Source organism: Emys orbicularis, chromosome 13, assembly GCF_028017835.1.
Source record: "Emys orbicularis isolate rEmyOrb1 chromosome 13, rEmyOrb1.hap1, whole genome shotgun sequence".
NCBI lineage: Eukaryota > Metazoa > Chordata > Testudines > Emydidae > Emys > Emys orbicularis.
Genome location: NC_088695.1, coordinates 37,307,757 through 37,331,736, shown reverse-complemented (window position 1 = coordinate 37,331,736; position 23,980 = coordinate 37,307,757). Strand labels below are relative to the sequence as shown.

The 23,980-nt window shown below is 54.5% G+C and overlaps 1 protein-coding gene across 1 annotated transcript; it reads right to left on the bottom strand.

The window, feature by feature from the left end:
• Window positions 1-792: 792 nt before the first annotated feature.
• XYLT2 (xylosyltransferase 2) lies at window positions 793-22,734 on the bottom strand. The gene is made up of 12 exons (XM_065415869.1): window positions 22,600-22,734; window positions 21,163-21,165; window positions 11,354-11,825; window positions 10,484-10,659; window positions 7,375-7,577; window positions 6,603-6,683; window positions 6,021-6,237; window positions 4,416-4,592; window positions 3,412-3,674; window positions 3,121-3,316; window positions 2,279-2,612; window positions 793-1,115 (listed from the first exon to the last, which is right to left on the bottom strand). Exons 1-12 carry the CDS (start codon window positions 22,732-22,734, stop codon window positions 793-795), a joined length of 2,580 nt encoding a protein of 859 aa, XP_065271941.1.
• Window positions 22,735-23,980: the final 1,246 nt, after the last annotated feature.

Sequence of the window (23,980 nt, the reverse complement as noted above, 5' to 3'; positions counted from 1 at the left end):
CCAGCAGCCACCACAAGGAAATGAAATACTCAACCCCCTCCCCCCCGAGCCACCAAGAGAACAAAGTACATTACAGCGAAGGGGAGAGGAGTCACAGATTCCCTGGCCAACGAGGGCCTGTGTCTCTATTGCACTTTGCTTCATATATATTTATCTATATATTTATAAAAATACAAACTAAGGGGATAGGGTGGAGGGGGATGAGATGCAGGCATCAAGCCAGCAGCAGCTTTTCCAAGGACATGGGCAGGACAGCCCCTGCCTCTGGTGCTCCCCATAGACCCTTGTCCCCAGAGTCTTCTGCCAGCAATCGCTCAGGAATGTGGAAGATCAGCAGCAGGAGTCCTGATCCCACAGAGATTCAGCCACGGACGGGGAGGGGCAGGGCAGGGGGTGTGCCGGGGTAACCCAGAACTGGCAGATCAGCCGGGTCCCCCCCCCAACACCTGAGTCACACCTGCACGGATTCAATAAATACGCCGCTCCTCCCATCTGCCAGCGCCCTCCATGTGCCCTGATGACGGACGCTTCCGCATGCTCTCTCCAGCCACTCAGTGCCCATTCCTGGGAGAGGTGGGTGGGACTCCTGTTCCAGCACCTCCCCCCAAAATGAAACGGGAAAGTTTTTCCGCCGCCTGAAGGTTCCTCTCTCTCTTCCCCGAGTGAATAAGGTGCCATTTCACGGGATGACAGACAAGAGAATCCCCCCTGGGGGCACGTGCGCTTCCCCCCCTCATGTTTGCTGTGGGGGACGCTCCCTTGTTCCGTTTTCTCTGCCCCAGGTTGCCCCTGCTACCTCAGTCGCCCGTCAGGTTTGATGGCCCCCAGTTCTGATTTGGGGTCTGGGGAAAGTGAACTCCAGGAGGTTTTGCTGCACGTGTCCAGGGAGGAGCAGCTGGAGGGGCTGCTCACGCAGAGATCCGCCACTGACCAGAAGCTGCCGATGCTGCTGTCCGTCCAGTCCTCCAGGGCCTTGCCCATCAGCTGTGCGTTCCGCAGGGCCTCCTTCTCCACCTCATCCGAGCGCGGCAAGTTCAAAATCCCACCCAGCCCCTGGAAGCTTTGTTCCATATACTCATTGCGGGGGGGACCCCCATGTAACCAGCTGCTGTCATCTGGGCAAAACACAGAGGGAGAGGTGATTGAGAGACAGACGGACACAGTCCCCAAACCTCCCATCATGCCCCCTGAACACGGTGGAGAGGCGCTCACCAGACGGTCCCTTAAAATGCCACACCCAACTGGAGGAGAGACCACCCCCGCCGGACACACAAGGACAGATTACGGGGGGGGGGGGGGAGAATAGGCCAGGATGCTCAGAACAAGATGGAGCACGGCATGCTGGGACCTGTAGTCTCCGTGGGCTGATGCCCCACATTAACAGTGACAGGAAGCCACAGGTCACATGGCAGAGTTCTCTGGCCCGCATTTGCAGTTGGCCATTTCCTCAACAACTGGCTGGGCCATGGTTGTGTGGAGAGCTGGTCAGGACGGGGGAAGCAGGGGGAGTTTGCCCCCCATGTAAACCAAAAATTTCCAGGTAAGAACATTTCACAAAAACAACATTTTCGGTTGGGATGGACAATTTCCCGGGCAGCCCTAGCTGCACATCTAAAGCTAGCTCATGCCAACGTGGATTCTCAGGGCCAAACCTGGCCTAAATGGATGCAGCTCTACTGACGTCAGGGGGGTCTCTCCCATTTGCAGCAGCCGAGAGTATGGCTCGAGATTTCCCCAGTGACAGGTGGCGAAGGCTCTGTCACAAGGTCATGGGCTCAGATCATGTCTACACAGCGAGTTACTGCGCGGCAAGCCAGGGTGTGACTCTACAGCGCGCCAGTTTGCCGCGCAGTAACGTCCCAGGTGGGCAGTGCAGTGACAGGTCCGGAGTACCCTGCAGCACCCCGACCCACCCTCCGGGGCTTTCACTGCATTGTAGCAGTGTCCACATGGGACATTCATGCGTGGCAAGCTGGCGTGCTGTACAGTCACACCGTGGCTTGCCGTGCAGTGACTCGCTGTGTAGACCAAGCCCTAAGATCAGCCCACCAATGGCTGCTTGGTGGCCTGTGTGGAACAGGTTTGGTGGTTTTCAGTGGTCAAGGAAAAGCCACTAGGTACAACTGATCCCATTTTGTTGCCAGTCTCAGCAGAGTCCAAGGGTCCCACAGGCCACGGAGACTGAGCCTCCCTCCCTGCTGTAGGCGGAGCAGCCGGAGGAAGCCTGGGCTGGGCTGGACTGACTAGGTGTCCAGCAGGAGGCAGCCACTCCCCTTACCTTTCCCAACAGGTTGGTTGTGGTTGAAGGTCTGTGGCACCACCAGGAACTGGTTCTCTCCGAGGGGCTCCCAGAACTGGAGGAGGCGGACGGTCCAGACCCCGGGGCGCAGGGGCCGGTTGAGAGGGGGCTTGTACTGCGTGAACTCCGCTTCCGCGTCCACGGTGATGTCATAGGACGTGGCGATGACGTAGGTGGGGTCGATCCAAACCACGGTGGCGGTGAGGTTAGGCCCCCGGGACCATCTCTGCATGGCCACTGGCTCGTCGAAAGGCCCAATCAGGCCCCCGAAATTCCGGAAGATCCTCTCCTTGGGATCCCACTCCGTGCCCACCTGCAAGGGGAGAAAGGGAGAGTGAAGTCAGGATGGGGCGGCACCAGGCCACAGTCAGCCAACGCGTGAGGAGGCACCGGCCACCTCTGTTCTTACATCACACTCCAGAGAACATGTTCCATCGGCCTAGCAGGAGAAGGCAACACAGTCTCTCCCCCGCCAGCCTGGGCTGGGCCACAGACGCCGGAAGGAGCTCGAATATTCAGAGAAAGAAGCCAAACTCCTAGCAGTTGCAGCTGCCAGCCCAGCCCCTTATTAAATAGGGTGTGTTGCCTCAGCCACCCCACCCCAGGGCATTTCCCTTGCTGGAGAGCATGACCATGGGACAGCACTGCCAATGGGTTTCAGGTGCCACGTCCCATTCTCCTGCGCCCTCCCTTCTGCTCTGGTAGAGCCCCCAACAGGAAACCCACACCTACCCCTGCACCGTGCTGTCCCATCCACGCTCCCTGCCTGCCTTAGTGAAGCTGTGGCCATAGACAGAGAGGGGAGCGCATAACTGTCCTACCTCCAGGTTCTGTAGTCGGTTAGTTTGTCCTCCGTGACCTGCCAGCTTCAGGGCCCCTCGCGGCATCATCCACATCTCCAGAGACTCCACCTGCCCCGTCCCAGAGTTCTGCACCTCCTGCATCACCAAGTAACCCTGGAAACGGTCGTCGTAGAAATACAGATGCACGCTGGATGGGAAGCCATGGGGCTCAAATCTAGAGAGAAGAGACCATTGGCATGCTCACAATCCCACAGTGCTGAGGCGGCCCTACTGCTCAGAGCCCAGATCCGGGATCTCAGGGTCTCCTACCTACAGAGTTTCTCTGCCTTCTGCATCTGGGATGAGGTCACTTTCTGCAGCCCTAGCCTGGAGAAGGATGTGTACACAGTCAGGATGAGATCACTGAGCCCGCTCAGCCCATCCACACGGTCGTAGACGTTCTCCCAATAGGCCTTGAGGGCTGGCGTGTTGGGCGGGTAGTTACCATAGAGGTGAGAGTCCAAGATCTCCAGAACTTCCTGGTTCACCGTCGACTCAAACTTCCTGGCAAAGAATGTGGGTCTGGAGAGTTGCTGAAAAGAGACAGGCGTTCCCGACACCATTGGCAATGGCTAGAGCAGCAGAGAAATTGACTAGAGCAGCAAATGCAGCCAGTCTATTTCTACTGCGCAAGCCAAGAGAAAGGCAAAGGGCCAACGGCCTCAATCATGAATTAGATTGATTACAGTGGGAAGAATTTTCATCAATGAAAACGCTGCTCGTAAGGCAGATCAGTTTGTTTTCCAGAAATATTGCAACTTGATGGTATCTCCCGGAGAAGCCGGTTACTAACAGGCCTTATTTCCATCACTTAGGAGTCCACAGGTGAACTCCCCTCGGAGCCCTAATGGGGCTCTGCCTGGGTGCAAAATTCTGCGTGCATGGCTCAGATGGCCGGATCAGGACCTTCAATAGCACAGAGCCAATTAGCAGAGATTAACTGCATTTGGGACAACTGCGTGCATGTCTTCAGAAGATCTCTGACTTGCCTTGGTCAGCCTCACATTTGCAAAGGAGACAGATCAGCACCACACTGAATAAAATTTCTCCTAAGAGCAATTAAGGTTTTAAAAGATTTTTTTTTTGCTTAACCAAAGCCTGTGGGGGAAGGAAAGATGAGCTGCTGCCTGAGCATGAGATCTGTTGGAGAGGAGAGGGGAGGAAAGGGAAGGAGATCTAGGACTGGGAAGGGAACTGCTTGTAGGACTAAAGAAAGAGGGTGTGTTGGGGAGAGAAAGGAGAGAAGCAGACGGGAGGGAGAGAGTCATTTTCACCTGTAGCCGCAGGAAGTCCTGGGGTTTGAAGTCATTTGGGGAGCACCCACACCAGTCGACTATGTGTTTATATTGGCACTTACAGCCCAGCTTGCGGTTCCAGTTTGTCACCCGGAGGTTGTTGTCGACGAGAGTCTCGCAGGCATGGCTGTTCTCCAGGATGGTGTGGAAAAAGGACTGCGCACAGACAGAGAAAAGGGCAAAAACCACCAGAGATGCAGCAAGCCCGGATGATGGAGATCACTGCTAGTTCCCCCCCACACATACACCTCCAGCCCACCCCATTGTGCCTCCGCCCAGCAGGAGGAGACTTCAGGCATCAGCTGTTTAAATGGGTTTAAATGGGACAAAAGCCCCTAATATTTCCTGTCTGCAAACCCCTGGGATTCCTAGCTGCCTCCCTCCCATAACGGATCCGGGGGGTGGGCGGTTCCACACTCACTCTACATACATTCCCAGCACGCTCCCCCGAACCAGACCATCGCGCCCCTCCAGCGGCTCGTATCCGGGGGTCTCGTATCACGCAAGGTGGCTAGAGTTTAAAAAAGGGACTGGAAAAAACAAAGGCACTTTCTTATTCAGCATGTCTGCTTGCTGTGGGTCTGACTCTCCTCTGCCCTCCCATGCCGTGCAGCCACAGGGAGCCGTGCAAAGGGAAGGAAAGTGCTACCAAGGCAGGAGGGCAGCACTTCACACGCTCTTTCCACAGGTCTCGACGGCTGCACAGGTGCGGGACCTGAGGAATCGGACCCTGTATGGTGCTTCACTGACGCACACAAGCCTTGGCTCCCATTCGCCCTGCGGAGCCAGCAAAGCTCCAGAAGAACCAGCGGAGATGAATTCCAGTAAACCTCAAGAATTTAGTCCTGGGGCTGGTGGAACAGGGAAAGGCAGAGCTGGGGCCCAGGCTTTGCGCGTGGTGCGGGCAGGCAGGAAAACCAAAACACAAAGCAGCTGCGGCTCTGGGGGTAGCTTGTTGCTTCTGAGACGTTGTTAGGAGAGAGAAACGTGAAACCTCCCGAAGGCAGCTACACGGTCTCTGGTCTGGCCGGGGCGGCTCCGCATTCAAGCTTCTGTGCGAAAAGGCATCAAGATCCTCAGTGCCAGGAGAGCCGCTGAGCAGGGGCTGGAGGCACCTACCACAGGTAACCGAGATGGGTCGGCTGTGGAGCCTGCCCTGCCTGCCGCCAGTAAGAGCCAGAGGGCTGGGGACCTATGTCACTTCCGCCAGGGCCCAGCGCACCGGGGGGAAGCTTAGCAACGGGGGAATGCAGGAGATTTCCAGCTGTACTTGGCTGGGTCTCTTCAACTTCCACCCCCCGTGCCCACCACACACCCTGCTCCACACCCCTCTTCCAGACATAGACAGACAGAGTTTTGTCCACACTCAAATGATCTTCCAAAGCCAGGATGTTAATGGGAAGCAATTAAAGGGCTTTATCCTGCTGCCATCAAAGCCGCTGGGAGCTTCGACGTCAATGAGCACAGGATCAGGCCCCAAGGCAGGATAATGTCCCCAAGAGGAGGAACATGATTCAAAACGGGAGAGACTCTTGTGAAGCCAGCTCTGAGCCCCCCGCCCCGGGAACCTCCCCGCCCACCCACCTCGGCTGGCAGAAGCGTGTAGGTGTAGAACTGCCGCAGCTGGGACACCAGCTGGTCCTCCGTGTAGACCACGTACTCCACAAAGCTCCGTGTCAGCGCGAACCAGTCCGAGCCGCCGTCCACCACGATGCCCTCCGGGATCTGCCGCTCGCCCAGCCGCCACATGTGGGAGTCGCACTCGTGGAAGAGGCGATCCAGGCCCTGCTTCTTAATGAACCTGCGTAGGGACGGGGCGGGGTCAACAGCGTGTGGTCTCTAGAGGAACACACATTCCCGACTGCCGAGAGGTCACCTCGCTAACAGGAGCGGGGGCACTTCCCAGTGTGTGGTGACAAGGTCAAGGGCAGATCCTTGGCTGTCCTGACTCAGGGGAGCTCCATTACAGCCAACGCGGATTTACACGGTGGCTGATCCGGCTCATTGTTTGTGCCGCTGTTACAGGGACGTATGGAGGCAGGACTTGTTCTTTCAGCTGCTTGGTATAATTGCCCTAGTGTCCGCTTCTTCTCGGAGTTCACCCCCCTGCTGATCTCTATCCCGACCCCGGTGCCAAGCACCGCTCTGCCCCCACACCCGGGTTACCTGGCGTTGTCTCGGCCGTGAGACTTCAGGAAGTTCTTATCTCGGTATTTGGTCAGGAACATCACCAGCTCCTCGTTGGTCCTGTAGGGAGCAGGGATACGAACAAGAGTGCGTTAGCAGCGCTGGAGCGGGAGCCGCAGCTGCCAGGGCCAAAGGCTTACACGCTGAGGCTGCAATTTGCAGAGCCACAAAGCTGGCTGACGGGCACAGATGCAAAACCTTATCGCAGGGCTGGCGAGGTGCAAATCCGCCTGCTCCGCTGCCTGGCGCCTAATGAGGGCGAGCAGGGGTGGGGTGGGGGTGTTTCACTCATAGGGCGAGGGACAGAGCAGGATAAACTGATTCACACTCGAGACTCCCAGCAAAGGTACCCGCCCTCCCAGCCAGACCCTCTGCTCTCCTGCAGAGATGGGACCAGGCCTGGGGCTGGAGCAAAGCTGAACTGCCCCATTCCCCCGTCGCACACTGCCCCCCTCCCACACCCCACACGGCTTCTCATTCACCAGCTGGCGGGGTCAGTGCAGACAGGGCTCCCCAATCCCCTTCTCGGGCACGTGGGTTCCATTTCCACCCCTCGTTGCCCCTTAGCTCTCTCCTCCTTGCCCCCGCCACCCCCATGCAGCAGTGGGGATCTCCAGTGTCTTCCGGGGGGGGAGACCAGAGAGGGTGCTGAGATCCCAGCTCCTGCTCCATGGTGCTACGTCAGCAAGCGGCTCCTTCCCTCCTGGCTCTCTTCCCCCGAGCCCAGGAACCCTCCCTTCCCCCTGCTGACCTGGTCGGGTAGTCAGTGGCGCTCAGGTTGATGAAATAGTCCCAGGGCCAGTCTGTGATCTCCAGCAGGTCCTTCATGCTGCGCAGGTACATCTTCAGCAAGCTGGCGCCGCCCCAGATGGTGACCATGCGCCAGGGCGTGACCCGGATGTTGGGGTAGTGCTGGGCCAGCTCCAGGGCCTCGCGGTGCAGGTAGTTGGAGCGCTGCAAGGGCAGAGGCTGCAGCTCAGGAACTGGGCTTTCTAGAGCACTGGCACCCAGCAACGGGAAACCAGCAACGCTGGGACACTGCACTGTACCGCCTAGCTATGCAAGGCCTGATTCGCTGAGGTGCTGAGCGCCTAAAGCTCCCGCTGACTTCCACCAGAGCTGCTCAGAGCTTCTGAGAATCCGTGCGCCTCACCAAAACGGGTATTACTGCCCCATTGTACAGATGGGGAAACCGAGGCACACCGAGACTAAGACTTGCCCGAGGTCTCACAGCAAACCAGCAGCAGAGGCAGGAATAGAACTCAGGAATCCTGACTCCTGCTCTAACCATTAGACCAATTTTGCCTGCTTGGTACTTCAGTCTCTTACGGCTGGTACCATGGGCCCTCCAGCCTGCCTTCATGACGAGTCTCTGTGCTGGACCCTGCTGGGCCACTGAGCCCTGCCTCCTACTCCCCTGGGCACGCTCTAATCGGCAGCTCCAAACCTCAGCCCCATGATCAGAAGCAGGACCAGGGCTTGGAGAAGTCTCGTGGTGGAGCTTGGACTTAGGGCACAGACAACGGACTGGGAGGCTAGGACAGGTCTGACAGCCCGCTGGGGTCGCCCAGAAAGGATGGGAACAATGGTCAAGTCAGCCCCTCCATGCTCCCTGGGCGGGGGGGCAGCAATAACCCCCCTGCAGCCCCAGGAGTTCTTGCCTCCCATCTCAGTGCTAAGAGCTGAGCCGCTCGGCTCATTTGTGGTTTATGAGGGATGGGAGGGTGGGGGAGGTGTTTCACCTCTGGCCCAGTGTTTTGCATGTTGATTGGACTTTGCCAGGGCTGGGGAGAGGAACCAGAGGGAGAAAATGCTCATTTCCTCTCCCGGATGGGGGAGGGGGAGAGTCCCTCAGTCAGCTCCTTCTCCATGGAGCTCCATGAGCAGCATGGGACTGGGGGATGGGGCAGTTCAGCTTTGCTCCAGCCCCAGGCCTGGTCCCATCTCTGCAGGAGAGCAGAGGGCAGGGAGATTTGGGGAGGGGAGCCTGTCGCAGGCTCACCGGGGAGGGCGGGGTGGAATGTTCCCTGTAGGAGCAGAAACCTCCAAGCTGACAGGACACCGGAGGGGAGTTTGGTGAGGACAGGTAGCCAGATCTGTGGGAGGGGAGCAGAGCATGGAGGGTCAGCTGTGAGAGAGACAGGGAACAGATCACTGCCTTCCCAAGGCAGGTAGGAGGGACAGGGAAATGGATCCCAGCACCCCAAGGCAGAGGGGGGGAAACCACAGGTGGATGGGAGAGAAATGGATCCCAGCACCCCAGGGCAGATGGGGGGAAAACACAGGGGGATGGGAGAGAAATGGATCCATCCCCTTGGCACAGATGGGGGGGGGAACACAGGGGGAGGAATGGATCCAGCCCCCAGTGCAAATGGGGGGAGAGGAATGGATCCCAGTGTCCGGGGCAGACGGGATAGGACAGATCAAGGAACATTTCCCATGAATTCATTTCCCAGGGGAGCTATCTTAGTCTCATGGGGTGTTAGGAGCGGAGGCAGGGCCTGCGTGGCACTCTCTCTGTTCAGACCTGCTTATTCGACATTGGTGAGGCCTCATCTGGAATACTGTGTCCAATTTTGGGCCCCACACTACAAGAAGGATGTGGAAAAATTGGAAAGAGTCCAGCGGAGGGCAACAAAAATGATTAGGGGTCTGGAGCACATGACTTATGAGGAGAGGCTGAGGGAACTGGGATTGTTTAGTCTCCAGAAGAGAAGAATGAGGGGGGATTTGATAGCAGCCTTCAACTACCTGAAGGGAGGTTCCAAAGAGGATGGAGTTCGGCTGTTCTCAGTGGTGGCAGATGACAGAACAAGGAGCAATGGTCTCAAGTTGCAGTGGGGGAGGTCCAGGTTGGATATTAGGAAACACTATTTCACTAGGAGGGTGGTGAAGCACTGGAATGCGTTACCTAGGGAGGTGGTGGAGTCTCCTTCCTTGGAGGTTTTTAAGGCCCGGCTTGACAAAGCCCTGGCTGGGATGATTTAGTTGGGAATTGGTCCTGCTTTGAGCAGGGGGTTGGACTAGATGACCTCTTGAGGTCCCTTCCAACCCTGATATTCTATGATTCTATGATTCTATGATTCTATGTGCTAGGAGTCTGAGAGCCCCCATCCCAGGTGACACGCTTCATTCCGATCTTCATTTGCGTCACGGGTTGTTCTTACACTGCTGTTTTGCTGAGCTGGTTCCTCCAGCCAGCCAGGGGCCTGCCATGGATCTGCCCACAAGAGTCTGCTTTACAAGTGATCAGGAGCAAGAGAACATGGCCTGGCCAGGCCTCCCTCTCCTGTAAGGTCCAGGGCACCGTGCCCTGCAGACAAGGCCCTCGGGCCCCTTCCTTCCTCCCGTCCCCACTCAGCACAAATGCCTTCTGTGCCCACCCCAGGGCCCCGTCCTCCCCACCCCCTCCTGCACCAATGTTCCCCTACAGCTAGGGTTCTTTGCCCTGCCACCCATGTGCTACCCTCACTCACCCCTGCCGTGGTGCCCGCTCACCCACGGATGTCTCCGCAGCATGAGTGCTCCTGGGGGCACCTTGTGTGACCCCTGCTAATTCAGTGGGGCTCTTTGTCCTCCTCTATTGGCTAGACTATGTACAGAGGCTTAGCCAAGTCTGTTCTGCCCCCTAGCTAGCGGACCTGATCCTTAACTCCAGCAGTAGGGGCGGATGCTTTCAGAGCCCAAGGTCCAAGGTTCAGTCCCTGCAGACAATCCAAGCAGGGGTGTCGTTACAATTGCTTCCTACCAACCTCTGGCACATCCTCCACCGCCTGCACAGCTACTAAACCCGAGCGCCTCCACCCCACACTGCAGTGAGACCTTCTGCGAACCACCCTTCCCTCCCCCCCATCTCCTACCTTGTCGACGTGGATGTAGAAGAAGTGCTGCTGGTGGTACACAGCCTTGATGAGCCGCTTCAGCTGGCGGATGGCCCTCCCATGAACAACCAGCATGTACGCAATCCGCACCGGCTTGTTCACGGAGGCCTGGTGCGTCTTGCTCTCGTCCCACTGGATCACGGGGCTGACTTTCCCTGGGGGGACAGAGAGCAGATGCTCATTGAGCCAGCAGCTGGGCTCAGCTCACCCGCTCGCTGGGGGAGGGAAGCAGCCATCGCTCAAGACCCCTCTGCCAGCTGTTCTCTTACTGCAGAGTACACAGTCCCCTTACTGCCCAGCCCCGCTGTTAGCGTCTTCCCAACCTAGGGCTGCACATTCACCTTGCCACAGGCCCCAGAGACACACCTGATCTGCCAGGAGAGCAGACTGCAATCACCCCCATCTCCACTGGGCTGCAAGGACTCTCAGTGCTAACATCCAATGTGGCCAGGATGCTGAATAAGTATTACACATCCCAGCAGGCCGTGTTATCTCCACGGGACAATCTTCTCCAGTAACAGTGGGGTGGAGGGGCACAAGGCAGAAACATGGTGGGCTGCATTTGTGATTTTCCTTTGTAGTGAATGAACCCACCCAGACAAAGTAGCCTCGTTTAGGAGGGAGATTCCTTAGGCGACTAGGTTGGCATGGCTTTGATTGGATTACCTCTGCAGGTATTAGTCACAGGTCAGGGGTTGCGGAGACCGGGTAATGGGGCAGGACATTTGCCCCACCCCAGATTAGGGTTGGACGACAGGCTGCGGCCCACTAACAGGGCATCTTTCCGATGCCAAGGGATTACCTTTGGGGGCTCTGCTGATGCTCAACGGCAATCTTGGAGAGACTCACCTGACAGCTGGCAGTGCCGGGGCACAGAGCGGGGCATCAGATTCCCTGCCTGGTGCAGACACACCACGTTGGCGATCTCCTGCTGGCACTGCTTGGTGCTGGCTCTCGCTAGCGCCGAGAGGGCGTCTTTGCCCGTGATCTCACACTTGGGGGCGAAGCTGTTCTCGGTGGGCTGGGGAGCCCCCTCCACGCTGCCCGTGTCGCCGTGCTGGAAGACGGCCAGCTGGGCATCCCCACGCAGCTCTGTCCGGTTCCTCCTGCTCGAGTCGTCCCGGGCTGCGGGGAGCCTTCGCCCAGGTTTGTGTTTTGCGGTGACGGCTCTCACCACCTTGGCCACCAGCACTCCAGGGCTTTCCGGGCGGCCCTTCCATCGCCCATGCTTCCGGCTCGCGCTCCCCCGGCGACCAGCTGAGCTGTCCGAATCTTTGGAGCCTTCGCTGTTTTCGGGCAGCCTGGCCTTTTTTTGCCGTCCCTTTTCCAAGTTTGATCGGACACAAAACAGAGGGAAAATGTTAACTTGGGAATCACCACATCTCTTGCAACAGCTTCCTTATTGTTAGCAGCAGCTCATCCGGCTACAGAGCCTTCCACCCCAGCATATGCTGCAGACACATGCTTCTCTCACCCCTCTGCAAGCGGGGCGAACACTGTCCAGCCCCACTAACACACAGGGAAACTGAGGCACCGCTACACTGACTTCTGCCATCAGCCCCACACAGCTGAGGGACGTTTGTGTTGTGTTGTGGGGGGGGAGAGAGACAATCTTGACCTTGAGATAAAGCTCTAGTACAGCCAAGTCCAAAAAGGATAAGTGACTGGCCTGAGGTCACAAAGCAAGTCAGTGGAGAACAGGGAACAGAACTCCAGAGCCCCAACACCCAATCTCCTGCTCTCACTGTTATAATTATGAGGGAACACGAGGGTAGGACTACACTGAGTCTACTCAGATTCACATTTGGGCCTGAATCCCCCTACCGTCCACATACAAATCAGTTTGACTCAGATCAGCAAGTCCTCAGGACCTGGTCCTAGGACCCACCCAGGGGAGTGGCACTGAGACCTGGGTCCAAGCCCTGTCATTTTGCAGCATGGACGCAGCTCCAACTGCACGCCCGAATCAGAACGTCTGTGTAGTGCAGCGTGGACGCTTTAGCAAGGCTGTAAGGCCCGGGGTCCCACAACTGGAAGCCCAGGTGTACAACACCGTGTGGATGCTCAAGCATGGGCTTGGAAGCACCAACGTAACAAGGGCGGGTCCCATAGAGCTGGTTTACAGTGCTGTGTAGACATACCCCTAGAGGACCCCATCGTGCAAGGTGCTGCACACACTCACACCACAAACGTGCATTGGCACCGCTGCAGCACTTCTGGTGAAGACGCTCTAAGCTGACGAGAGATTGCTCTCCTGTCGGCTTAGTAACTCCACCACAGCTGTGTCGTCGGGAGAAGCTCTCCTGCCGACACGGGCGGTTAAGGTCGGTATAACTACGTCGCTCAGGGGTGTGGATTTTTCACACCCCTGAGCAACGCAGTTATACCGAAGTAAGTGTGTCGTGTAGACCTGGCCCCAGCAAGAGATGGTCCCGGCCCTCAAGAGCTTACAATCCAGCTAGCCAAAGAAAGTATTATCCTCCTCACTGCACAGGCAGGGAATGGAGGCTCAGCCAAATCACACAGGGAGCCTGTGGCAGAATCGGGAACACAACCCAGATCTCTCAGGTCCCAGTCGAGTGCAAAACCACAAGCCCACCCTTCCCCTCTGAGCACTACCACAGCTTTGCACATAAATAGCAATTGCATTTTCCATGTGCTGTACAGACATTAACCATCCCCCACAATCCCGTCAGAAGGGAGACGGGACTAGGGAAAGCAGGCATTCAGGAACTGCTGTGGTGGACACACTATAAATACATCGTGGTCTCAGAGTTGGCGTGCAGAGCTCAGAGCCAGCAGGCATGGATTTTGTTCCTAACTAACACTGCCATGACTTCCAGGGGAGCCTCAGGCAAGTCAACTCTTACTGTGCCTCAGTTTCCTCATCTCTTACATGAAATTAGATGAAGGTTTCTAACCATCAGAAGAGTGAAGTTCTGGAACAGCCTGCCCAGTGGAGTAGAAGGGCGAAAAGCCGACCTTGTTTCAAGACTGAGATGGATACGTTTATGGAGAGGATGGTATCATAAGACTGTCTACAATGGCATATGGCCCATCTGTGACTGCTAGCTCCAGCAGCCGGAGATGGGACACTGGATGGGGAGGGCTCTGAGCTACTATAGAGAATTCTTTCCCAGGTGTCCGAATGGTGGCTTTCGCCTACATGCTCAGAGTCTAACTGATCGCCATAGAAATCTTCCCCCAGGGCGAAAATCTCTCAGGGTCTCTGCCATTCTCTGCAGCATGGGGCATGGTCACTTGCTGGTTTGAACTGGAGTAAATGGTGGATTCTCTGTAACTTGAAGTCTTTAAATCATGATTTGGGGACTTTAGTAACTTCGCAAGAGGTTAGGGGTCTATTACAGGAGTGGGTGGGTGAGGTTCTGTGGCTTGTGATGTGCAGGTCACACTAGATGATCATGATGGTCCCTTCTGACCTTAAAGTCTGAGTCTCCATGCGGATAATACTAATGTGCAGCGTGGCCTTGGAGATGTCCAGGTACAAAGCCCTGTCAAAGGGTTATTTTACCAATGGGCTAGAGGGCCAACTACTTGATCTCTGTGTCTAAGGTCACACAGCGTGTCCATGCTGGATTAGAACCCATGTGCTTTAACCTCAGTTCCTCGTTTGTAAGCTGGGATCTCCAGCTGCTTTGAAAATCCCCAGAGCAAACTCTCCCAAGGAGCCAAGCTGATGAGTAAAGGGCGATGTTAATTACGCAGAGTTATTTCTGCCACGCTGGCTGATTAGCAGACACGATTTAGCCTTGGGGAGAGGAGGGTATCGCTCCTGGAGGCAGTGAAGTTTGATGGGAAGACCAGGGGATAAGGCGTCAGGGCTGGGAAGCCAGAACCACGGCAGCCTCTCTGCTTTACAGTATTAGCCACTGTCAGAGACAGGCCACCAGAGTAGACAGTCCACTGGGCGGATCCAGCAGGGCCATTCCCAGGTGAATGCTAAAGCAGCAGGATACTGCAGGAGCCGTCAGGTCTCAAGAGGCTGTACAGCATTTGAAGGCTGGGGGCCAGGCAAAGGGATGTCGGTGCAGGATGCGGACGGGGGAAACACGTCTGTTAGCAACACTTCCTATGCCAGGGAAATGATGGACTGCCGGCGTCACAGCGAGAGAGAGAGCAAGTGAATCAGTGACCTCCTCAGGCTCCACCATCGAGCTCTGCTGTGCTAGGGGAGTCACAACTGGACACACTTTCCTTGGCTACCGTAGGCCAGTGAGCTTTGCTGAAGCCTTTTGGCTGGAACACGCTGAATCTGCAGTGCCTGGACAATGCCTCAGCTCCACCCACAACGGCAGCTGCCTCAGCATTTGACAAGTATTGATTACAACTCAGAGTAAGGTCATGAGCTCAGGCTTGGCCGATAAGGGCATGGACAGGCAGCCTGAAGTGCTGCAGCTACCCCAGTTCCGCCAGTCCCGGTGTGACCCCACAAGGCACTGCTTTGTATTTGAAAATTACCCCAATGCTGCATCTCCCACTCACAGAGCTAGGTGCTACAGGACAGGTGCTTCAGGAGACCCAGAATGCAGTGGGGCAGCTACAGTCATAGGGCGTGTTGCACGCTGATATGCAGGAAGAGCATTGCCAAGCCAATGCATTGGTTCATCACCAGGGTGAGAGATCGAACAAATTACTTCATGCAAGCAGTGTCCTTCAACAGCTTCCTTACTCGGCATAGTCCGCTAGGAAGGGCCAGCCCAAGGCAGATCAGGGGGCTCAAAGATGGGGACTTGGAAACCCAAGCAGCTTCCAAGACCTGGCTGTGCAAACGTCAGTTCCTATGTCAGCAGAAGTAAAGCCCCACGGTCTCACTTGTATCAGCAAACCACTTTGTTTCACTAACCAGCTCTGTGAGCGAGACTGCTCCCCAGCCACACAGGGATCACACGGCTAGTGAAAGATCAGAGGCGCTGACCAACTGGTCAGTTCTAACATGCATCTGTCAGCAGTGCTCTTTCAGCAAGATGAGCGCGACAAGGTTTAAAACTTCCCCATCTCCCACTCCAAGCATGCATCGCGGAGAGCCCAGAACGGGCAGAGATAACAGTTCATTAGTCACCACGCAGGACCATCTGTTCGGAGAGTTAAAAACCTGTTTTCTCTGCGCAAGAGTCACAGGAGCAGAGTGTCCGGGAGGTGACTGACAAGTGAAGAACAAATGTGGTCCACATTCTAGAGCTGGCGCTCAGGCCGGATTACTTCCAGGAGGCCAGAGAAAGCGTTGGCACCCAGCAAGCAGGGAAGGAGACGCACCTGGAACTGGCTGGGATGAGGGTAAGACAGAGGAATGTGTGCAAGGCAGGTTTCAGAACTTCTTGCCCAGACTGGCTCTAATTTTCCTTTTCCCCTTCAAGGCATGAGGAGCAAAGTCATTCTGTTTACTCTGAGATCTGAGCTCCCAGCAGCATCTGTGGAAACATCTCTGTTCCCAGGCACACTCCCTTCACTCTCCCACACCCGGGCCCTGACTATCACCTTCCGACTGATTATGTCCTTCAGGACGGAGCTGTTTTTCATACCATGCACACCAGAGCTCCAGTGACACAGCCGGGAGGGGAGATGTTGCTGAGCCTATTTCTTCCTCTCCTCCTCCTGTGCTTTCAGCACAGAGCTCATGAAATGCCACCACATAGTTACAGTCGGATTCATCCCTCCCCGGAGCCTGTGGTCTGGCCCACGGCTGACAGAGCGTGTCCCGCTCTCCTTCCCAATAGCAGGAATAAGAAGAAATGCCCCTCTCCTTCCTTGAGGGACCAGTTAATGAACCCAACAGTCCCTAAATACCGCACCATACTGAAGCGATCCTTCCACCCCAGCCAGGAAGTGAAAAGGAGATTACTCCAGTCATGTCACTCAACTGTATTTAAAACTTCTGCAGAACTTTTGCACAGTTCCCAGAATGAGCTCCTTGTCTATGCCCCCCCCCTCCCCCAGGCACACAATTCCTGTACCCTGCCAGGAGGTCATTTCCCTATGATCTCCCCCACCGTCTGGATCTAGACTGCCTTCTCATCAACACACCCGCGAGCCTCACAGCACATAAAGGAGCAGAGCGCTTGGTGCTGTAGTACATCATGACCCGCCATACCAGCCAGACCAGTACGACGAAAGGCTGACAAAGGGACAGTCTCAGGCACGGTTCTAGCACATCCCTCGCCAAGGTATCTACATAACACCTACAAAATCCAGAGCGGCATGGAAACTGCTCACAAGAGACTCCCCTCCCCTCCTCCAGAGCGACAAAAAGATACTGCAGTGGCGAAATGACTAAGGAAATAAATATCTTGTTTCAACTTGGTACTTCAAAGGATTGATTTTTCCTTGTCCCATTCCCTTCTGATCATCCTCTGTTCCTGGGGGAACAGGAAAAGGGATAATCACTCTGTTCCCCTTTGTCTGTCTAGCCTATTTGCATTATAAGATCTTTGGGGCTGGGATTGTCTCTTACTGTGTGTGGTACAGCACCTGGCACAACGGGGCCCTGATCTCAGTTGAGGCTTCTAGACACTACTGGAATATAACAAGATAATTACAGCTCTTCAGAAGTCCTTATATCAGTAGCACAACTGACTTCTGCCCCTCCTGCTTCTGAGCCTGCCTGCTTTGAAAAACGTACCCCCCCCGAGGCAAGCTAATATTGGATGAGGATTGGAGATCCATCACAGAAGACATTTACTAGCTGGGCACACCTGCTCTGATAACTCTCCAGATTCCAGAACCTGCACAAGACCCACGTTCCTCATCTGTTCCACAGCTTGTGGGTTCTGGAGGCTGAACAATTTGCATATGGTCAGAGCAGGGGAGCAATTCAATTCTGCTCCGCATTTCTTCAGGTCATTCACAAATATGTCATGAGAACGGATGACAGCTGGGCTGACGCAGAAATATTCCTAGAAAAGGTCTTTTGCATTCTGAGACTTGGAGGAAAATGGTCAGCTTGGAAAACCATTTGTAAACACATCTCCTCCCCTGGATTACGAACATCACTATGGTTTAAAGCAATGTTTGCTTTCAAATTTAATTTACTTTTCACCACTGATGCCAACTGTTTGTTTTTATTTTATTTGGTGCGTTCCCTTCAGTTTGGGCAACGAAAACAGGACGGGTCCATTTTGCTTTCTAAGCCTCCTGTGATGTTGTTGCATTTGGGTTGCAGCCACTACAGGGAAAGAATTAAACACAAAGGCGGGAGGGAGGGGTTTTTTTTCCCCCACTACTGAACTAAAATCCTACACTGACGTTTTTCAAAGCTATCAAGGGCATCTGAAAACCCAATTCCCATTAATGTATGCAGCTCTGAACCCCTAAATCTTATGCCTAAAATGGGCTCAGCTGTGTCTCTTTAAAAGCAAGCTCTTTGGAGAAGATCGGTGCGATTGTTGTAGGTGCACTGACAGAGAAGGACATTTTAGATGGAGTTTTTTCCTGATCTCACCGTGCTGGGTGTGAGACAAACACCTTGTTTAGTCAGAGCCTAGATCCGTTTGGATTGAGGATTATCAAGCCAAGAGGGAAGATTAAATAAATGAATCAGACATAATGGACCTTTCCCAAATCACATTTCCTCCTCCGCATTTACAAGGATAGTCTGTGGCTTACCCAAGCCTTCCACACATTCAAGCCTGAACTCTCCTAAAGGGGCCACCCTGCCGTCGACCTGTATGCACACAGTCCCCTGTTAATTGTACGGGAAATGTGTATGTGCGTCCAAGGGCAGACTGTGACTTTAAGAGTGATACTTCAGCTGCATCTGCACTGCAATTTGGAGGAATCCCAAGTAAATATAATAATCCAGAGAGCTGCGTGATGCCCATAGAAGGATACATACTTGAGTGGGTTAGATACTCAGTGGAGCTTTCCAGGGAATGGGAACAGAGTACAGGGCTGTTCATCTCTAAACCTCTCGTTTGTAAGTAGCCCAGGCTGTTCAGTGGCCCATGTGAAAGGAGTTGGTCTTGGCCTAGTTCCTAGCAGACAGATTCCCCACACCACGACAGTCATCTCTGCAATCCCTTGTGGCTAGGCCCTGCATAGAAGCCAAGGACTGCACGTGCTATGGAGGCTGAGCTAACTTTTCAATGTACAGTTGTTCCTACCCCGGGTTGAGAAATGCAGGCAAGGGGGCCTGGAGGAAGCGGTCACTGCTGCTTTCAGTGCTGTACAGTACCTGCTCTGTGCATAGAGCCCCGCAGTGCCCACAGCGGTCAACCCAGCACCTTCCATGAGCGCTGCAATTTCAGGGTGGGCAGCAATGACAAAACCTTACTCTGGGTCTGACTGGAAAAGGTGAGCGAGACAGTAAATGCAGCTGCCATCTAGCCAGAGTGGGAACAAAGCCCTGGGAAGTGGTCTGCTGGCTCCCTGGGTGATGTGGGGCCTTCATACTAGGGGGCTGTGCTTTATCAGTTGCTTTGGACGTAGACAGGAACTGAACACCGAGTGATTATGCTGTAGCTCTTGGCTGACAGTGCATCCCTGGGACCAGCACCAAGAGCCGCTGCCCTCTTGTTCTCCCCAGCAGAAGCTAGTGGACAGCCACGGCCTTAGCTCATTTGGGCAAGTGACTTTGAGGTTAGGGCTATTTCTCTCCCTGGGCAAACGCTTTATGGGAATGTCTTGGCCGGGCTGCTCGCCTTCCCTTTTCCTTACACAGCCACCCACACCTGCACCCGTCAGCGAGCTGTAAAGACGGCCCTACTGGAAAGCCAGCGATCTTGTTTGCGTATTGAGTCTCTGGCTGAGGCCTCCCCCATGTTCTGTATTTAGAGTCTCCTTGTTATCTGTGTGACACCTTCTCTGAAAAACAGAACAAAAAGAGCTGGGAAGAAAGGAGAGAGGAAACAGACATCAAGGGAAGCTTCCTGCCAGAACAACCACAGCTATAAGCAGCTGCTTTGAGAGCAGCTAGATGGCACAGTGGGTAAACTCGGACTCATTTTGGGAGACACTGGTTCACATTCGGGCTTAGGCTGCAAACAGTCCGAGACTTGCGGCTGCAATAAACAGCAGCAGAACAGTCCTTGCCGCCTTCTGCAGAAGCCCCAGCTGAATGCAATGACCCCTGAGGGAAAGGACAAGGCTGACTTGAGTGACTAAAAGCTCCAGATGCTCCATGGCATTTTAAGGACTAGTGTCCGCCTTCGAGTCTCCAAAGCAAACTACAACTGGCAGATGTGGGCAGGGCCAGCAAAACTGGGACAGAACATTCATTAGTGACTGGGAGAATGAAAAGGTTCTAATTGATTAAACAACTAGAAGGACCCATACTCTCCAAGCCCTTCAGGTCTGCAAAATTGGCTGGTAATCTTAGGAGCACAGGATCTCCTGGAAGATTTCTGTTGCTTCCAGCTTTGCCAGAAATACCCTGGTATTCTGGCTCCTCCAGCGCCAGCCACGGTCAGGAAGTGCAGAGGTGTGTGAAAACGAAAAGCTATTTTTTAAGAAAAGTTAACTGAACTTCCCCGGAACCTGCTTCAGGTTTTGAGCAAAGGTTCAGGATGGCTTTTGCTTCCTCTGAACTAGATCACCTGTCCCCTAATGTCCATAATACCAGACCAATGAGCCAACCACACCTCACATTTCCAGACAAGATGACCTGGGGCATCAGCAAAACCTGACAATTTCCCAGTCTGAATTTTGGAAAGAATGTCCAGGAATCCGGCTTCTGGAAGGAATGGAGACTAAACATTTCTTTCTGGAGGAAGGCACAGGATAGACAAACACAGGCTATATTAACACTAGGGAGTTCTCAGAGTGCTTTACAAACATCAGCTAGTTGAGAAGAGAGAAAGTGGCAGAGCCAAATCTGCAGCTCAGGAATTCCTGGCTCCCAATTCTGTGCCAATCTCTCCATCTCCCCGCCTCGCAAGGCTCCCAATGTCTTAGTATCATGGGAGATTCGTCTTTCACTAACATTTATTCCATAGCTTCAATTAAGTCTTTCTGGGCCATAAGGCTCCAGAAGTCACTTGGTTTTCTGGCACATGGAGACAATAATGCATGGTAGGCGCAGCACATGAAGGGGTCTCACTTCCTGTCCACTCACCCATCAAATCAACCAGCATCACTCACAACAGGGCACACATGGCTGGAAGTTAGACTGCTGGGAGTGTGACAATCGTAAGCCATGCCTACCGTCCAAAAACACTTTGCTCCATGCATCTCTCATGTACCATTCCAGATCCGGCAACTATTTCTGCATCTCTGCCCAGTGCCCAAGGACAGCTGACCATGTCTTTGCTAGTCCCATGAAAAACTGTGGAATCCTGGAATACTTCCCCTCCACAAAGCACCAAAAAAGGCACAAAATCCATTCCCTAAAGAAAAGGTGGAATCCTAGTGCTCCCCAGATAACTCAACTTTTTAATTTCTGCTAACCCCAGAATGCTGTTTGCTGTAATACAACAGCAGTATACACCCATGTTCCCCAGCTCACACCCTTCATCCTTGGGGCACTATACAGTTCTTCAGCCTGTCCTCCCTCAAATCTCCCCCATCCCAGATTTTACCACTAAATCACAGTAGATGGGTCCTCCCCACAGTGAATTTAGTATTTGTAAAAGGTGTTGGATGGACAGACAACTTCTAATCAGCTGTAAAATAGGAACACAACAGACAGCAAGTACAAGTACAAGCACTTTCTCACGTTGACCCAGATATGCTTCAGCCTTAGATCTAAAGGGGGAAGAGGCTGGTTAAGTCTCTGTGACCCATACAGTTCTAGGCCTCTCAAATGAGATGGCCCGTGAGGGGCTCAGTTGTCAGGCAGACACTTGTCTGTGAGAAACTACACTGAGACCATCAACTCAATCACAGGTGTCTGACAGAAATGGGATTTAGTCACAACTGACCTGATCTGGGTTTGACCAGATATAACAGGCAGAGATACACTCCATACGCTTGTAATAAATAGACCCATCTGAATAAGTGACCCAGAGGTCAAAACCTTCATGTGAAGGATGAGACAGTCTGGTCCAGAGAACTGGCTTCTATTCCCTGCCAGCTCAGCACGTGACCTTGGGCAAACCACTTCACCTGTCCTTGCCTCAGTGTCCCCATATGTAAAAAGGGGAGGAGGAAGCTTACTTGGATTCATAAAGCACTTTGAACGTCGCAGATGAAAGGCAACATATAACTGCAAGGTATTATGATGCCATCATGATGCATACTAATATTCCTCCCCAGATGAGCCTCTCAGAACAAGATTCATGGTGAATGTCCCCTTTGCTTGGAAAATGTAAGATTCCAACTAATGGTATATTAACAACCCTGGTCTTACATCAGAACTCTGAGTTCTGACAGTTGCACTACATCTGATCCTCTATATCATAATATATGGTAATATTTCTCTGGATCAGACCTGAGTCTTAACTTACTGTAATGTCCCCCAGATCCTATTGCACCCTAACACCCCCCCCCAGGCCAGACTCCCAGTACTACCCACCCCAAGCCAGGTCCCCACCCACTTATCCTAATTCACTAGAGCACCCCTCCCCCCATATCACACCGTCAGATCCTAATACACAGCAGCAGCACCCCATGTAAACCCCCCCCCAGACCTAATGCACTAAAGCAAGTTTCCATATTAGTCACCCCAGATCCTAATGCATGGTCAACCCTCCTCATTAGAGCTCCCAGACCCTGATGCACTGTGCCACAAAGTATTAGGATACAGGGGGGTACCAGACATTTCCAGCTCAGACACCCCCATATTCTAATGCACTGTAACGTCTAACCCACCTAGACCATCGGCACTGTAACACCCAACCTCCCGCAGCCTGATACAATCACCTCATGCCAGACAGCCCTAGATCCTAATGAACTGCAGCCCCCCACTCACCCACCCAGACCCTAGAGTGCTCTCTTCCCCCAGCAGATAACGTAGGTCCCAATGCACCATCTCCCCCACATCAGCCACCCCTGTGCCCAATGCACGGTCACCCCCCACCCCCTGGCCCTGATGCACAGCAACATCCCCCCCAGCCCCGAATGCACCCCCCACCCCATATCTGCCCCGAGCCCCGCTCCTCCAGGCTTCGCCCCCATCCCCTGCCCGAGCCGAGCCCCCCCGTTACCTCGCCGTGGTCGTCCTCCTCCAGGCTGCTGAAGCTCCACACCACCAGGCCCTGGATGAGCAGGATGGCCAGCGCGGTGGCGATCGCCAGCTTGTAGCGGCGGGCCAGCTTCTGCACCCGGGCGCTCGCCACCATCTTCCTTCCGAGCGGCGGGGGACGGGAGCGAGCCAGCCAGCGAGCCAGCCAGCCCTGCAGACGGCGGGCGCGAGCACGCAGAGCGGCGGCGGGCACGAGCACGCTGGGGGAATTGGGGAAAGGGATGCGGGGGGATGCATGTGATTCTGCCCCTCCTCCCCCCCAGGCCTTAAAGGGGCTGGCGAGTCCTGCCCGGGATCAGGCACTGCCGAGGGGGAGGAGCGGCGTAGCCAGCCCCGGCGGATACACGGAGACAGGGCGAGTCAGCGGCTCAGGGGCTAGCCCAGGCGTGACTCTCCCAGCCCGCCCCGGGAGGGCCCCGGCAGCCTAGCTGGAGCCGTGGCGAGTAACACTCACCGGGGGGGCTACAGCCACGTGGCGGTGCCATGGTTCAATCCCAGGGGGAAACAACTCCCCGAGCTCCAGTGTAATCACAGGGCGCTGCAGCCCGGCCGTCACCCCGCCTGCTCCTTGTTGGGCTTCGGCGCTGCAGTGCGTCTTAGCCCCATCGGGGCTGGAACGACGGGGGCTGGAAGTGGTTTCCATCATAGGGGAGGATAGCTCAGTGGTTTGAGCATTGGCCTGCTAAACCCAGGGTTGTGAGTTCAATCCTTGAGGGGGCCACTTAGGGATCTGGGGCAAAATCAATACTTGGTCCTGCTAGTGAAGGCAGGGGGCTGGACTCGATGACCTTTCAAGGTCCCTTCCAGTTCTAGGAGATAGGATATCTCTATTTATTTATATACAGGGTTTGCAGTTGGGGTCGATGGCTCTCAGCACCCCCACTAGATAAACTGTTCCTGCACCCCTGCTTAGCCCTCCTTTGAGACACATTTATTCCTTATTGGATAGAGGTGCATTTAATTGCACCCGCAAAATAGGATCGGTGTGTGATGCTTTCTGTTTGCTCTTCTGCTTATTCCTCCCTGGCCTGCTTTTAGTAGCATCTGCGGGCTATGGCTTGTGTGGAAAGGTCACCGACCTGCATCCCATCTACCTCCCTCCCCTGGTTCTAGTGGCATCTACAGAATAGGGTTTACAGCCAAACGTCTGTAGGATGTAAATTCAGATCCCTTATGCCCCCTCTGTGTGGCTTGTATTAGCTGTGTACACATGTGATTACAGACTGCTGCATGTGATTGTAGGGACTAACTCACCAGCATGACACATGCTACAGATGGTAACAAACTCTGGCTGCCGTTTCCACAGTCTCTGCAGTGCTTTTGGTTTGAGTATGGTGGCTCCT

Bases quoted from the DNA above. Each gene is read 5' to 3' on its own strand.
- XYLT2 (XM_065415869.1), bottom strand. From the start codon at position 22,734: ATGGTGGCGAGCGCCCGGGTGCAGAAGCTGGCCCGCCGCTACAAGCTG. The intron at 6,684-7,374 runs GTCAGCAGGGGG...TGCTCCCTACAG, and splicing joins GCCACTGACTACCCGACCAG to GACCAACGAGGAGCTGGTGA. The intron at 4,593-6,020 runs GTGGGTGGGCGG...GTCTGTGCGCAG, and splicing joins ACACGCTTCTGCCAGCCGAG to TCCTTTTTCCACACCATCCT.